Raw genomic sequence first — 17,527 nt, 5'->3', positions numbered from 1 at the left:
CACCTCGGCCTCCCAAAGTGCTGGGATTACCGACGTGAGCCACAGCTGCCAGCCAGCATTTTTCTGCTACTGAAGGACTATGATCATATCCTGTAACCAAAGCTACAGTTGCGGTGTTATATGAGGGGATGAGGGGAGTACTTCTCATTACTACATTTGGAAACATTCTATTCTCTACTTTTTTTCACCTTTCCAGTTACAAATATAATAGGTGATAACGGTGAGGCAGACATCAATTTTGTATCTATTCCCCTGTATGGTGGATTTTTTTTCTAACTGTCTTTAGATCATTATTTACACAAGTTTGCTGCAAAGAGCTTTGTGAAGATTTTTTTTTCTCTTTCTGATGATTACAAGATCAACTGGGAGAACAGATGGTAAATAAAACCAATACATTGAATATTGATCTCTGAAGTTATGCAAAAAAGTGATACTAATTCACAAAGTTTCATAAGCTGCAGATGCTTCTCCTTAATATGTCTAAACATTTGAGATAACATGGCACTCATCATTATACTTAGATGGCAAAATTGTTTGACTTATTAAAATAGTCCTATTAAGAACAATCAAGGAGTTTAGTCATAGCAACCAAATTTTCACTTCCCTTAGTATCAGTAAGAAATAAATACAGAAAACCTGAGACTCAACTTTTCTCTTCTGGTAAAGACATCCTATTTATGAAGGGAAGATTATGAAAAGTCTCAGTGATGGACGGAAAACCAGATAGCTGCAATTGTTGAAATCTTTGTCTTCTTCAGATGATGCCTTTAGACTCAGCATTATCCCTCTTGTTCTCTCTTGAGAAAGAAGCTGTTTCGGAGACATGCTGCTAAGAGTAGACACTGTGGAACAAATGCTTGATTTATAAGTCATTTTGTCTATACTGCCATGAAGAAATGGGAATATAGTAAATAGTTTTTAAAGGTTTATCCCCGATGTATTAAATTTTCCTCATTAATAAGTCGTGTATACTTTGGCTATATCAAAAAATGCAGAATTTTTAGCTAGATTTAGCTTTTCTTTTTGAAACCTTACTTATGTTTATCTTATTGTAATTGATTTAATTTAATGTAGCAAGGCATTTTATACCATCAAATAAAAGGCTAGTTAAAATAGGAAAATAAAAACTAAATAGTAAAGGAGAAAATAAACCATTAATAGAAGTGACTATAATAATAAAGACTAACAAAGAGAGTCTAGATAGATGGAGTTTTACATTTGACTTCAGATTTGGGTTCAGCTGCTTTATTGGGATTATTAAGTGCATATGCAAATAAATTAGTGTAGGACATATAGTTTGAAAATTATATTTTGCACTTGGGACTATTTGAATTCAGTTAAAAGATTTCATTATCATATTTGTCATGATAGCAGGTAAGTGGTTAGTCAAAATTAAATAAAACCATTCAGGCATGTAACATAGTATATAATATTCAGTAAAGGCTACTAATAGAAATGATGAAATAGTCAAATAGTAGTAATAAGAAATGATATCTAATTAGAGTAATGTATTAATAACTGATCATTATTTGCATTTATTTTTAAATCTAGACTAAATCACATACATTTATCTAGTATTCTGAAAAATAACTACATTGTTTGAAATAATACATCAAATTTACTGTTGTTCAAAATAGAGATTCCATTACTGAAAATTTGATATGAGTGGTTTATTGTCTGTAAATGTTTTTCCTTACAGCCTAGTTTTGTGAAATATGTTTTACAAGTTGGAAATGTAGGAAAGAAGCTATTTTAACCTTCTTCTCTCATGTTTTTCTTCCCAAATCCTGGGTCCAAGCCGTTGACCTCTTCAACTTTTACAGAAGTACTTATTCACGTACTGTGGCACTCTGAAATAAGAGGTTATAATTGGAGTGAGCTAAAGTTGTAAAATATGACAATCTGAGAAAATAAGATGGCTTTTATATGTAGCCATGAATGCAATATTCAAGCAAAGTAAGAAAGATGAAAGACAGCATTGGGGAATAGTATGTTGGTTTTTTGTTTTTTGTTTTCCTATAACAGGATATATAATATATCCTAGCACATAAGCTTTTCTGCTCTTGAGCATTGCAAATATTCTTTGTTCTTCTGCGCACTTCTTTGGCATACCTCGGGGGAGGCATGGGGGGCTTTTTGAAATGGATTTTTACTCTTTCAATAGAAGGTGAAATATTTCCAGATGATAAATAGCTCTGGGTCTGTTACCCAGGCAGGGGAGTTCTCAACTCACATTAGGCTGTTAGAGGGAATTCCTAACCTTGTAAAGTGGTATTCCTCTTGCTCATTTGGCAACAATTAAACTAGGAAGAACAAATGAGTCTCCTCAGGAGAGTAGACCAACACAGAATGTTAAATATTCTTGGGCATTCAGTGGCTTTGGAAAGAGAGAAATTTGCATAACATTACTCAGGCAGAGTTATAGATCATCTTTGGGTCTGATCTTCTTTTATCTGTAAATACCTTAAGTATAATCTAATGGCTTTGTAGTTAATATAATGGCCACTATGATGTTCTTGAGCTCTGAATAAGTACAGGCATGAAACCAGGCAGCTTCAAAAAAGGAAACACTGTTTTCGTTTACCAAGAAGAATCCAGCAAAAGTTGTTTGTGTTGTGTATAATAAAATTATTTCAGACATGAAACACAATTTTCTTATATTTATATTGACTGGCTTAAATGTGTAAATCCTGTATGTAAGGAAATAAATCAGGGACAGTATTACTTTAAATCTCAAGCACTAACTGCTAAACCATTCTACAGCACTTATAATCATAGATTTCAAGAATGGTAATGGATCTTATCACTTATATGAGATTATTACAACAAAATGTATTTAGAGCATCCTGTACAAGAAACATATCCCTTACATCTGAATGAGTGTATAGAGCTGACTGGCAGAAGACTCTGTAACTGCTTTTATAAACGTCTCTGTATTAAGTAGGACAGACCTTTATATGGTTGTATTTGTCCATATATATTTTGAGACTAAAAAAGAGTGATGGTAAAACAGAGCAATAAAGATTTAGAACACATGTCTGGAAGTTTCTCATTCCAGCAGAAAAATTAAAAATGGGGACCTAGTTCCATGACAAAAGATAATGACAAATAACCTGTTAATATTTAAATGTGTGATCTTCTATATTAAGAAAAGTAAAGACATAAATCTAAATGCAATGCTTGAAACTTATGGGGATTTGTGTTCAAAAAACAAAGAAAGAAAGAAAATGCTGCAAAGATAATTGGAGAGAGAAGTGGGAATATTGAATATGACTCATTATTGTGTTAACAGTCATTTTAATTAATTTTCTTCACTGAAATTGTGACAATGTAATTATGCAGAAAAAGTTCTTATTTTCAGGAAATGGGTGCTGAAATACTGTGTAGTGAATTAGTATGATGTTTATAAATTATTGTCAAATCATCCATACATGAGTAAAGCAAATAAAACAAAATGTTAACAATTGTTTAATCTAGATTGTGAGAACATAGATTTTCCTCATATAATTATTTCTATGTTTTCTGTTGGTTTCAAGTTTTACTTAATATAATTTTGGTATAGAGAAAAGGCATAGATCCCAAACACCTTTAACTCCTTTTCAGAGGGCATCAGTAATTTATAGCAGGGGAACAAAAATAACAACTCATAATCCTGATGGGAGTGGCATAGAGGTCATCAGAGAAGATGATCAGTTTCTGTAACATTGCACATAGGTGAAGGATTGGTGACTGTTTAAACAAGCCCAATGGAGCTACATGCAAGTGTTTACACTGAGAGGGCTCCAGCAATGAAGGCACAGCTCTGAAAGAGACCTAGATTTGGCAGTGACTGCAAAGAAAAGGCATAAAATTTGTCAGGGAAAACACAGAGATGAACTAATATTCTATATGCAGAATTTCTCCCATATGCTTGAGAATGCATAAAATATAGGCATTAATGACCAGAATGTAAACAATAAAGAAATAATTTTTAAAAGAAGTTATTCTGTAGATAACCTGCCAAGAATTAGGGCAGTGTTGGGACACCATTATCCTTAGAAGATCTCCAACCAAATATCTGAAACTAAAAGAAATGATTGATGCTTTTATTCATTCTAGGACAAAACTCTAATCAATAAATAGAACTCAAAAACTCGAAACTTCAAATCAAGTTATTTATTCTTAAATATGAACAGGAAACTCAGAGTCATCAGGTATTCGAGGAAAGCCCACAAAATGAATGGAAAAGACTCAAATTGCAAACACAAAAGTTATCCTGAAGGAAGAGATAATTTAAAGAAACCACACACACACACAAACTAATTAGAGTTTTCAAAAAGTTTCAAGAAATCCCACAGTTTACAAAATAAGAATATGATTATTTTGTAAAAGAACACTTAAATCCTGGAAATGAATATATCTGTGGTATGTGTGTGTGTGTGTGCATGCTTTGTGTATATTAAATTTGTAAATGAAGAGCTTTACCAATGAATAATAGTAGTATAATTTTATTGCTTTCACAGAATAGTCCAAAAGATATGACAATGAATAATATGAGCAAAATATACATGATACATTGAAGATGCATAAGGTCTAACATTAAACAATTGAATTCTAGGTAAAAACATGAAAAACAGTGAATAGGAAATAATCGTGGAAATAATCATTGATAATAATTTCTGGGTGCTGAAGGAAAGCAGTTTTTGAATTGAGAAAATTTAGTAAGTGCCCAGCCTCAAATAGGAAATATAAACACACATAAACTCACACCTGGAGGCAATGTTCAAAACGCAAGCCCAAATAAACACCTACATGGAGACAGTGTTCTAAATAATTAGACTACATTTATAAAAATAAGATTATAAACACTAGAGAAAGAGAAGAGGAAAATAAACAGATAAAAAAGAGGCTCTTATACCAACAAAGAAAATATAATCAGACAGATATCAAGCCTACTCTTGGTTTCTAAAAGATAATGAATAAAACTTTAGAAGGAAATGTATAAAATCTTTCAAATGTATAAAGAGAAATTATTTCCAATCTGGAAATATATAACCACATAAAAATTAATTATATATGAAAGTAAAATAAAGATTTAGTGTGATATGAGAAGACTCAAGTAAAATGTCTAACCTAGACTCATTATTAAGAAGTTATATAAAATTAGCACAAGCCAACGAAACAGTAAACCAAAGTAGGAGAGAATATAACATCCAGGAAGGAGTGTTTCCAAACCAGGAGATTGATAAAGTAAATTCCAGGTTGACAGTCGTGCAGATGTTCTTGTTTGGATTAGCAAGAAAGAAGCCTCCCAAAGAGACGTATGTAGTGAAAAGTTTTGATGTAGGATTGAGAAGTGGAATGAATCTAAGGATGTTAAAAACAACAACAACAACAAAAACACTAACAGGCAAAGATATGACAGAAAAAATTCATGGGCAAAATAAATGGCAGCAATTACATAGGAATTAGACATTATTTGGTAATGAAACAAAAAGGTTTACATTGTTGTAATTATTGTAAAAAGTATATTAATTGTTTGTTCTCTTATTTTTTAATGTTTTAGCATCAACTGATAGACAAAACTGAAAAGGCTTATTTATCAGTAAGTGTTCTCCAGAGGGAAAAAAGCAAATTGGATGTTGATATAGCTATCGATGTAAATGTAGATATAGTTATAGATACATAGAGATTTGTTGTAAGGATTTGGCTCACACAATTATGAAGGCTGACTTGTCCAAAGGTATGCAGATGGCTAACTGTACACCCAGGACATCTTCTAGTTCTAGTCTGAAGACTAGCAGGCTCAATCTCAGGAATAGCTGATGTTTTAATTCAAGTCCAAAGGCAGATAAAAAAGTCCCATGTCTAATCTTGAAGGCAGTCAGACAGGAGGAGATCTCTGTCACTCACAGAGGTGTTTGCCATTTTGTTCTGTGCCCACAGTTGTTGAATGAGGCCCACCCCCATTAGGAAAGGCAATCTACTTTATAGTCTACTGATTTAAATGTTAATCTCACTCAGAAACACCTGCAGTGATACACCCAAAATAATGCTTGACCAAATCTCTGGGTAATTTATGTCTCAGCCAAGTTGACATATAACATTAACTATCAGGCTTATTTTTCAAAAGAGGCCTGGCTACATAGGATGTCTCACACTTGTAATCCAGCACTTTCAGAGGCCTAGGCAGGTAGATTGCTTGAGCCCAGGAGTTTGAGATCAGCCTGGGTAACATGTTGAAACCCTGTCTCTAAAATAAAAAAAATAAAATAAGTTAGGCGTGGTAGTCTGTGCCTGTAGTCCCAGCTATTCAGGAGGATCACTTGAGCCCAGGAAGCAGAGGCTGTGGTGAACCGAGATAGTGCCACTGCATTGCAGCCTGGGTTACAGAACAAAACCCTTTGATAAAATAAAAGGCCAAATGCCTAATTCACAGATTTTTAGAACAGATTCTGTAAAATACAGATGATGGAAGCTGGTGGGTGTTGGGGGAAGAAATGGAAGGAGAGGTAAGGGGAAGTATAAAGGTGTTAATGCTTTGATCCGAAGAAACAGGGAAGCCAGAGATACATTCTAATGTCAATAAATAAATAAATAAGTAAACCCATAAAAATTGTACTGAAGGGTGTTAGGGTGACGATTATTGGTACCTACAACCTACTTTTAAATGCATCAGAAATTAATCTGGGTTAACAAATAGATAAATGGTTGGAAAATGATAAAACAATTCTAAAAAGTATGTAAAAAATATAGACTAGGAGGTAAGTATATAGATGAATACCATATACTTTTATGAATTTGAAAATTTCATAATAAAATGTTGGAGGAAAAAAAAGGGATACAGCGTATGAGTGAACTGAAATTTAGAAACAAAGACACTCAGATATCCTTATTGTTTTATTGACAACTCATAGAATAAATGGTGGTACAGTTTGATTGGGACAAGCCAAGGGGTGTGCAGTATGAAAGTCAACAAATATTCAAATTTATCATTAAAGAACTACTATAATCTTTAATCATTGAGCCAGTAGTCATATGTTTATTTTTATAAGACCTGAAAGAGAAACAATTAAAATATAAACAATTAAAAATGTCCCTAGGTGGCTAGGAAAGGAAAGAGTATCATTTGGGATTATAAACTCTTCAATTCTTTGATATTTAGCAATTCAATTTTATTACTTTGATTAAAATGTTTTTGATCAGTTTAAGCTGATGTAATAAATTTCTATTTATTGACACAGAAAAATATGTTGTAATCCATCTAAAAAGCAAGTTATAAAACAGTACACAGTGTACAATAGCACACACGAACACAAGATTAGTGAAGTAATTTGCAGGGCCATATACCAAATCAGAAATTATTTTGGTAATGAATTTATGACTTTTTTGCTTCTGTTTTCTGATTTCTTTTTCATGATCTCATATACTCTATTCTCAGAAAACAAAAGACCAAACCCCACGCATACACAAAAATAAACGAGTAAGTTCATTACAACCCCAGAGGCTAAGTCAGTGGCAAAAGAGGGAAAATGAATGGTTACCATCGTAAAGACAGGGACAAATAAGAGCACAGAGAACAATTTACAAATCAGCAGTCATTTTAAAGACACAGAAATTATGGTTTTAAATATCATTCCATAAGCAAGGAGACTATTAAAATCATTTTTGTAAAATTCCATGAAAAATGTTTTGTAATAACTTTTTTTATTTTTTACCGTTCTCATCACAACCATCCTCATTACCTCGTAAGAGCCATATGTGGTAAGTGTCCAGGGTTGTTAATCTGTATCTCCCGCCAGGAAATATACTGAATTCTAAGAAGTAGATACTACATAAAGATGCATATTTTATATTAAGCAGTTACATTTAGCAGTAAACTGGTAACTCAGTGTCATTTCTATAGCACATGCCATAGAAATATACAGTGTCCATATATATATGGCACTCATGTAAAAAACACACATATCCATATATGGGTTAGTAATAGTATAATAGTATTTGTTGAACACAATATTTGGTTTTCACACAAATCCACCTTTTGAAAATCAATTGTTCCTCCTCCCAACATACCCCAGGCTGGAAAAAGACAAGTGAAAATAAAATCCCTGCCGGACATAGTGGTATAAAAAGCATTTTCCATTTTATGTGCACTTTACAACCCAGAGAAAATAAGTTCATTTTATTTTTGTGCAGTAGTTTCTAAAATATAATCAGAGAAATGTTAGTAAACATTTAACTTCAGATTAGCTTTTTCAAAACTTTTAAGCACTGGAATGAAGGATTTGCTTACATTCTGAAGCGGGTGCTGGGCATATTTTTTAAGCTTCCCTTGGCATCTCATTTTGACGCACCATCTGAGATGACTTGGAAAACACCAGAAAATAACACCACCACTTCCACAGTACAACTGCCTGGACAGTGCCTATTTCTACAGCCATCATTTATAGAACTCTTTTTCTGGGGGGAAATTTTATTTTAAGTGTCAATACTAAAAGATGATATATTTGGAGTTGGCTGTTTCAATCAGTAAATGTAGTCAGCAACTACTCAGAAAGAACTTATTTTTAATAATTGGAAGGAGAAATATTTCTAGCTGTTATTTTAAAATGTCTAGAAAGGAAAAAAATATTTTTGTGGAATTATTAGCATGCAGTCTGTGTAGTTTAAAATGGCTGTGTGAAATGTCATCATGTGATTTTTTTTACAGTGAGCATGACCCAAGAATGAGGAAAAGACTATGAGTCTATTTTTTCTGTAGCCCTCCTTCCTTCTTTGTGCAAATACGACTAAGAACTTCCTTCACATTGTAAGCAAAGCCTGAATGCCATTGCTGAAATATTTGAGAAAGCAGTTTCATCAACAGAGATCAATTTCTGGAATCATTCACAATTCAACATTTTCTAAGATGTGTAAAAATTATTATAGCTTTTAGTCTTGACAGCTGCCGTTTTGTTTTAAGGAAATAAACAGCAGAAAACACATAAACACATGCATATGTATATATACATACACGCATGCACATTCACCACACAGTTTATGAAGAGATATACAGTGTCCATTGGATCACTCAGCTTCATTGAATGAATATGCAGACATTTAAAAAAGTAATTTTGAAAAATTTCAAGTGACACAGAAAAATAATTATGGTATTCTGTTATTACAAATGTTGACATATTTATATATATTGTGTGTGTATATAGAGCTAGATATAAGCAGAGAAATATATATCAATATAAATGTACAGTAAATATGTATTTTTACATATATTTAAAATACAAAATAATATAACAAAGAAGGACCGGATGCCATTAGTCACACCTATAATCCCAGCACTTTGGGAGACTGAGACGGGTGGATCACCTGAGGTCAGGAGTTTGAGACCAGCCTAGCCAGCATGGTGAAACCCCGACTCTAGCAAATACAAAAATTAGCCAGGCGTGGTGGTGGGGGCCTGTAGTTCCAGCTACTTGGGAGCCTGAGGCAGGAGAATCTCTTGAGCCTGGGAGGCGGAGGTTGCAGTGAGCTGAGATCAGACCACTGCCTTCCAGCCTGGGCAGAGTGAAACTTTAACTCAAAAACAAACAAACAAAAAAGAAAACAAAAAAAAAGTTTTCTCTAGGTAAGATGATGATAGAAATTTTCATTTTTACTTTATACTGTTCATTACTGAAATTATTTTAGGATTGAAATAAAGAAAATGTTTTAATAGCCAACATGAGGCCAATGTCATTTATTTAATATCAAAACTAATATTGGAAATACATCTATACTTTAGGATACCACCTATCTGCCTGAAATAATTAGCATGAGTAACTAATTTTAAATATTGCCTGTCAATGCAGATCTCTTTGAAGATATTATCATGTGATAAACTGCTATAAAAAGTCGAATTGTCTCCAGAGTGTTATAGTCATCAACTTCATTTTCAGTTCAACATTTTAACATATTTTCCCATATTTTTTCTGAAGCTTTAATCTCTGCAAAGCCCATCTTTAAATTAGAAGGAAAAAATAGACAGTGGGGGGAGCAGCAATTAGCTATAATTTGGATCTTAGATATAACTAAAAACACATTTTGCTTCTTTATTTTTATGTCAGTTTGCAAAGAAAACAGTTCTGACTTTAGCTAAATGAATACATTTTTGTTTTCTTTTTCTTTTTATAATTCTACTTATATCACATTTCAAAATCTACTTTGAATTTTCACTCAGTTCCCACAATATTACCATATATTCTTTGAGCTGTTGGCAAAATGGATCCATTTTATAAAATCATTCCTTTTGCATTGAGCTTTGCCTGTCTCATATATTTAGATAAATTTGAACGCAAAAGCAATACCCACTGTGTTGAATATCTTTAATAGCATGGTTGAAATTTATAATTTGAAATTCATAAGTTCAAAGAACATTTATCTACTGCTTGATTTTACGCTTGAAACTTCCTAAGCTTCACAGCAGTTTAAAAAAAAAAAATTAGGAGGATAAAAAAAACTGCCTCCTATCATTCATAGAGATTTTCTTTATGTTTAAGTAAAATATGCAGAAACTTTTAAAGGAACATCAAAATCTTGTTCCCTCTTATTTTTGTCATATTATTTTTAATATATTACCCAATCAAGTTTTTATGCTATGCTTATACTCTTACACAAATATACTTTTAAAACAAATTTTGAAGGAAATACAAGTCCACAAAATGAGTAAGTTTTACATTAGTAACATTAATACAAAGAATGATATTATTTTATTGAACTTAAACTAGACTCTTGAGTTTAGGAGCACAGATAAAGCCACAGTTGAACTTACATTTTTTCAGGCTATATTTGTGCTGTTAATTACTCATGCTAACACACAGGAAGCTTATCGCAACAGGATATTTATATAATTTAAAACATTTTCAGAGTTCTTTTGTGTGAGTTGAAATGTTAAGATAACATAATTCATTCTTTTTTTTTTTTTTTTTGAGACGGAGTCTCTCACTGTCACCCGAGCTGGTGTTCAATGGCTTGATCTCGGCTCACTGCAACCTCTGACTCCCAGGTTCAAGCGTTTCTCCTGCCTCAGTCTCCTGAGTAGCTTGGATTACAGATGTCTGCCACCATGCCCAGCTAATTTTTTGTATTTTTAGTAGAGACAGGGGTCTCACTATGTTGACCAGCCTGGTCTCAAACTCCTGACCTTGTGATCCTCCCACCTTGGCCTTCTAAAGTGCTGGGATTACAGGCATGGGACATCGAGCCCGGCCAACAGAACTCATTTTTAACCAAACCTTTGCAAAAGAGCAGTGCTCGTATGCAGATTTTAAGACATAGCCCAAATAGAGATGCTGCAAAATTTAATATTTTTCTTTTGGGTGATCTGTTGATTGCAAAGAACTTTTAGATATAACAATGTGTATGCCGAAATCAAATGGCTGTACCCAAATGAGCAAGAATAGTTTAAAACATTTACATCAGTATCTGCATAAAAGTTAATGTACATATTATTTATAAGAATATATTATGTATATATGTATATATTTATATTATGTATAAGAATATATTTATAGAAATATATATTACTAGAAAATTGTATATGATGCAATATTTCATTTTATGTAACATTTTATGTACATATTTATTTATTTATAGGGAACTTATAGACCTTTAAGACCATGTACATTTTGCATTTATTCTTGGTCTCCAGTTTGAATAATACTGACTTACGGCATCACACTGATACTTTTCTCTACTCTTTAGTTCTCTTCACTATTGCTATTCATGTGTATTTTATGCCATACTATAATGTAGTGTACTACACATGTGTTGAATATTAAAAGAAATTAACAGAATTTCAATGTTTTTCTACATTACTCAATATAAATATTCTATAGATAGAATGAATTAGAACAAGGTATTTGTGAATCTGAAAGAATAATCAGTGATTCTGCCAATCATCTGGTTAAGAGTGGTAAACTCATTTAAACTCAGCCTGTTAAAAATGAGATATGCTCTGCTGTATATGACTGAAACCTCTTGGTGTGCCAGATTTCTCCTTTCTTTAGGAATGAAAATTCTTAGTGTTTTCTGAGTTCCTTTGCATCATCTCCCACTGGCTTCAGGTCATTGATTTCATCTTTAGAACATTTGGAAAGTTTATTTTGTGAATGTTTATGAGCTAATTTATTTTTATTGCAACGATTATTTAAAATGAAACAATAAGTACACTGAAGATTTGTGCATTTCATTGAAAATGTTATGCCAAAGGGATACAAAAAAACTCAAAATTTGTTGCTTTTTTGCCTGCTGACGTATCTGAGTTTGTACTTTTGTTCTGATCTCCAAAATACCTCAAAAAAAAAAAAAAAAAGAAAGAAAGAAAGAAAGATGGATTAAGAGAAGGATGAGAAGGATGAACAGGAGAATGGATATGAAATCTATCTGATAAGTCAAGAAGATTAAAAGATGAATAGAGAATGTCTTGAATATATAAGTATGTATGTGTTCATTGCACAGTTTTCAACTCTTTGTGTTACAATTTTTATAATAAGAAGTTGGAGAAGTAAAAAAAAAACAGAACCATAAGATTTTGGTTTAACATTTTCAATTAAAGAAATTGTATTGCAAATTATGACTTTTTAATATGGCAATATCCCTTTAATGGTGTTCTTTCTTTCTCCTTCTCTTTCTCTCCCTCTCTTCCCTAAAGCTCCATTCCGACTTAGACAAGGGAGAGGGCACTGTTAAATACACCCTCTCAGGAGATGGCGCTGGCACCGTTTTTACCATTGATGAAACCACAGGGGACATACATGCAATAAGGAGCCTAGATAGAGAAGAAAAACCTTTCTACACTCTTCGTGCTCAGGCTGTGGATATAGAAACCAGAAAGCCCCTGGAGCCTGAATCAGAATTCATCATCAAAGTGCAGGATATTAATGATAATGAGCCAAAGTTTTTGGATGGACCTTATGTTGCTACTGTTCCAGAAATGTCTCCTGTAGGTGAGTAGGCAAATCAAAGTTCTGTGAGATGCTACAAGACCTCTTCAACATTTACTTTTTGCAGGTTGATATATACATTTTATTTGTCATCAAAAAGATTATTTTTCAATACTAGAAAATACAATTTTTTTCATTTATTTTCGTAACTTTTTGTTTTTCTTTCTGCTTCATTATGAAGACAGCTACTAGAATACATAACATTCTTTACTGTTTTCCAACCTGTTAATTTACCTGAACTCATAGAGTGCTTGTGTGCTTTAAGTAATAGATTTTTTTAATTGAAATTGATTGTCATCATAATTTCAGATACCTATATAGTGCTGGAGATACCTGCTCTATACCATGAAATACCAAATAGTAATTCTTAGCTCAGAGTAAATTATCTAAAGTATGCATCACATCTGATCAGAAGTGGTCTAGAAACAGATGTGTTGCATCCTTTGTAGCAACAGCCATCATTTATAGAACTCTTTTTCTGGGGTTGATAGAGATTCTGGAAGGGTGATATTGTTTCCTTTTCAGGGTAAATAACCCACACTTGTTATGCCATCAAGCCAAGCAGCAAACGAATAATGTCATGAAATCATTATTAGAATAACAAATAGAATATAGTAGCACCATCATTCTAAAAATTCAAATTTGACAGAAATATACATTTCCGTATCAGCCTAAATTTACAAACTCCTGTAATATGTAGGATATAAGGTCAATAAGTTAAAAATTCCAGCTTTAAGGATGATTTTAAATTATAATTTTTATTCCTCAGTCACCATTGCTAATCCTTCAATTTATTTCAAAGTAACTTCTGGTTTTTATTACATTTGGAAGATAAAGCAACTTATCACATGTAGGTTACAACTTAAAACTCGTGTGTGAGCCATTGCTAATATTTTCTAAATCTGACGTGTCTCAGAGGGGTTCTGATGCTCCTACAACCACCCAGGACATGCGATGACGATTGTGCACGCTACCCCGAGGGCAGAGTAGGTTGGTAGCTGTAGGAGCTGTCACATGGATTTACTATAAATGCACTTGAAGTTGTGTATGTGACCTTATCAGGCATTTAAAGACTGTAATCTCTCTTTGCCTGAGAAATCAGCTTGAAGTAATTCACTTAGATTTCAAATTTTAATGTGCATACCCATGCCTGCAAATCCGTTATTCAGTACCTGCTACACTTTTGGGGTCCCTCTTTTATACACTGTTATGATTGCTAGAAATTTAGAAATCCAATTAGAAAGAAGCATATCTTGTTAGAAAGTAGTCCCAGAAAACAGAGAGGCTGTATTTTAACTGTATCTTGATTTTACAGAAGGAAAAATAAGTTAATATTTTGAGGGGGAAAAAAGGCCTTTAAGATGACATGCTATATAGTAGACAAATAGTTTAACTCAGTACCTACTTCATGTACACCGGACATGTTAACTTGAATGTATGACCCTCTGTGACTTTGTATTACCAAAACAGCTTCCTTAAAGCGAACACACACACGTCTCTACAGTATTGGAAAATTCCGTCTTATTAGATAAAACAATTAGGATTTTGTTTTGCCAATTAGAATAATTAGGGCTACAGAGCTGAAGCCCTCGTATAAGGAGTTTGCAGCTCATATCCAAAGAGATAAATATACTTAGAAACTCAAAAGTGTACGTAAGTGAGAACACAGAGTAGTTTCAGCTTTTGCAGTTGAAATAGGATATAACTTACTGTGCTGTCATAAGATATTGGAAACATCTTTGAAAGAATAGGTTCTTAGTGTTTTGTCTTGTGCCCTTAATGAAATTTCCCATTGGGCCTTCAAGACAACTCTAGTAAAGACTTAAATGGATTTTCAATGCACCACTTTCTTTTATTTTTCTTTATTTATTTAGAGACTGGATCTTGGTCTTTTGCCCTAGCTGCAGAGCAATAGCCCAATCTTAGCTTTAAATTCCTAGGCTGAGATACCCCCAACCTCAGCCTCCTTAATAGCCAGCCATGTGCCACCCACTGCCTGGCTAATTTTTATTGTTGTGGTTGTTAACTTTTTGTAGAGAGGGGATCCAGCTGTGTTGCCAGGCTGTTCTCAAATACTTCTGGCCTCAAATTATCCTTCCAGCTTGGCTTGCCAGAGCACGGGGATCACAGGCATGAGCCACCCTTCTGGCTCCTTTAAAAAGGTTTTAATAGCAGAAGGGTATTTCTTTTGAATATGAAATTTTACCACATGGTATGAGTTGGTCCAGGTGTTTTTATATTAAATTTACATAATATGTACTTTTCACATAAGTACAAAGAAGTATAAACACTAGTTATGAATTGATTGCTAAAAATTAAATCTCTATGCATTACTTTTGCCTTTTCCCATAATCTCACGTATACATATAAAACAAAAAACAAGGACACGCAATTACAGTTGTGGTATCTGCTGTTTCTGCCTTGAAATTTCTAACCTACAGCCTATTGTGCATCCAGAACTTACGTGTATGTTCCCAGAGTACTTGAAGTCCATTTTCAAGTGCACCCTTCCTACCAGATGAAAATAGTTCACTGTTGTAATAATCTAAGAAAAGATGATGTTTTTCTCTATTTTTTCTCTTGTATAATCTAGGCAATTCTGCCTCTGTATCACTTTCCTGAGAATACTAAAATAATTTTTCATCAAGACCAGACGGAACTTTGCTATATTTACAGTATACCTATTGTTTTGACAAGTCTCACTGTCTGTTGTAGAGATCAGTGTTTGAGGTATTCCCTATGAAATAACTTTTCTGTCCCAAGAATTGAGAATACTAGTGTTTCATTTTCAACAAAAGAGAAGATTTAACCAATTAAAAAATACATATAGTGAAATAACTTATTTTGTAACATAAAACATAATATGAAGAAATATTGGAACGTGGAGATGAAGTTTAACAGTAATGGATTCTATATCCAGAAATATGAACAAATAAATGTGCAATGAAAATTTACTAATGTTACTAATTTTCACTTGTGTAAAGAGAACATTACAAAGAACATAATGTACAATGAGAGAACCGTGGTGGTCAGGGAGAGTCAAGATCTCAGAGGGGAATCAATATTTAAGACTTACAGCACTATGGAATATATTCAATTTCCTAAAGTTGAAGAAAATTCCAGTGAATCTATGAATTGTTTAAGAGAAAGGTCACTCTGTTACTGACTTCCGGTACATCTAATATTCCAGGGAACTAATATTTCGAGATAAAGAGCTTTTACTCTGACCTAAGGAAATTACTTAATGATCCAGATATTCCTAAACTCAGAGCGCCTCCTTGGAGACAATTTTGAACTTTATGAATGTGGACTTAATTTTTTAAGATCACTAGAGCAACAATAAATTACGGGAATGTACCCTCTTTAATATCTGATGATTTTGCATAAGTGGGGTGTGCAGTTTTAAGTTACTTTTCCCAGAGTGCTGACAGGTTTAGAGTGTTAAATCCATACTCAACTTGTACTATCTTCCTCTGCTTGAGCTATGCCAACTTGAGGCAGCTGATTTGACCATTTATAATTAGAGGCCTAACTTATGATATGATATAGTAGATGTCAATAGTGACTCATGATTTATGTAGTAAGTCTTACCATTTTGTAATCAATAGTCAGGTGCCATGTGATCTAAATAAGATTTGCATTTTTAATTTTTTAGTAACCACATGCAGTATTATTTACTGTTTGATTTTTTTTTTAATGTGAAAACTTAATAACCCCGATGGATAAGAAAGTAAGAATGACTCTTAGGTGCTTTAGAACCAAATTAAACATAATCAATTATGCCATTTTGTTTAGGTCTCATGGCTGCTAAAACATCTTTGGGAAAGTGAAACTTGGCTTTCGATTTCACATGATCTGGTTAAGAGTTTGGAACGTTTATATTATATTATTTGAGAATGGGGATGCCTGCTTAAACAAAATCTAAAAGATAGGCATACTTTATTCAATATCTTAAAAAGAAAGTTTCGTTGAAGTTTAAATAAAACAAGATACACCTAAAATAAAGGAGGCCACTGGCCTAAATAAAAATAATGAGCAGGTACTCCCTTTCTTTTCTTATTTTCCCTGAACTCGATTTTATTTTACATGAAGTTTGGGGAGAAATGCTAAGATGAAATTTTTGGTGGAATTTTTCAGAGGTTATATAACCAGAGACTATTTTCTTTTCAATTTTTTTTTTTTTTTTTTTTCTCAGAGTCTCACTGCTACCTCTGCCTCCCAGGTTCAGTGATTCTCTTGCCTCAGCCTCTCAAGTAACTGGGATTATAGGTGTACACCACCAGGCTTGGATAATTTTTGTATTTTTAGTAGGGACGGGGTTTCGCCATGTTGACCAGGCTGGTTTCAAACTCCCGACCCCAGGTGATTCACTCGCCTTGGCCTCCCAAAGCTCTGGGATTACCAGCAAGGGCCACTGCATCCAGCTAACCAGAGACTACTTTCTACATGGCAAAATTTAAATGGTCCAAGAAGGAAAAGTGAAGACTGTGTCTGTGCTTTACATTAATGAACTATGATAATTTAGAAGCATATAGAAGTCTCTACACTTTCTTATTTTCACAAAAATGCCA

The 17,527-nt window shown here is 33.3% G+C and overlaps 1 protein-coding gene across 6 annotated transcripts in view; it reads left to right on the top strand.

Annotated features, from left to right (window-relative positions):
• The window catches only part of CDH12 (cadherin 12), a 1,114,509-nt gene that overhangs the window by 863,423 nt on the left and 233,559 nt on the right, over positions 1 to 17,527 (top strand). For all 6 annotated transcript variants that reach the window (XM_012475264.2, XM_064375903.1, XM_012475265.2 and 3 more), the window contains one exon: positions 12,665 to 12,959. In XM_012475264.2, coding sequence (XP_012330687.2) covers positions 12,665 to 12,959 — 295 coding nt within the window. The remainder of the gene's footprint in view (positions 1 to 12,664; positions 12,960 to 17,527) is intronic.

The sequence above is a fragment of the Aotus nancymaae genome, unplaced genomic scaffold (assembly GCF_030222135.1).
Source record: "Aotus nancymaae isolate 86718 unplaced genomic scaffold, 86718_ANA_hifiasm-v0.15.2.pri h1tg000014l, whole genome shotgun sequence".
Taxonomy (NCBI): Eukaryota; Metazoa; Chordata; class Mammalia; order Primates; family Aotidae; genus Aotus; species Aotus nancymaae.
The sequence above is the reverse complement of the archived record's forward strand: the minus strand, read 5'-3'. Positions and strand labels throughout refer to the sequence as shown.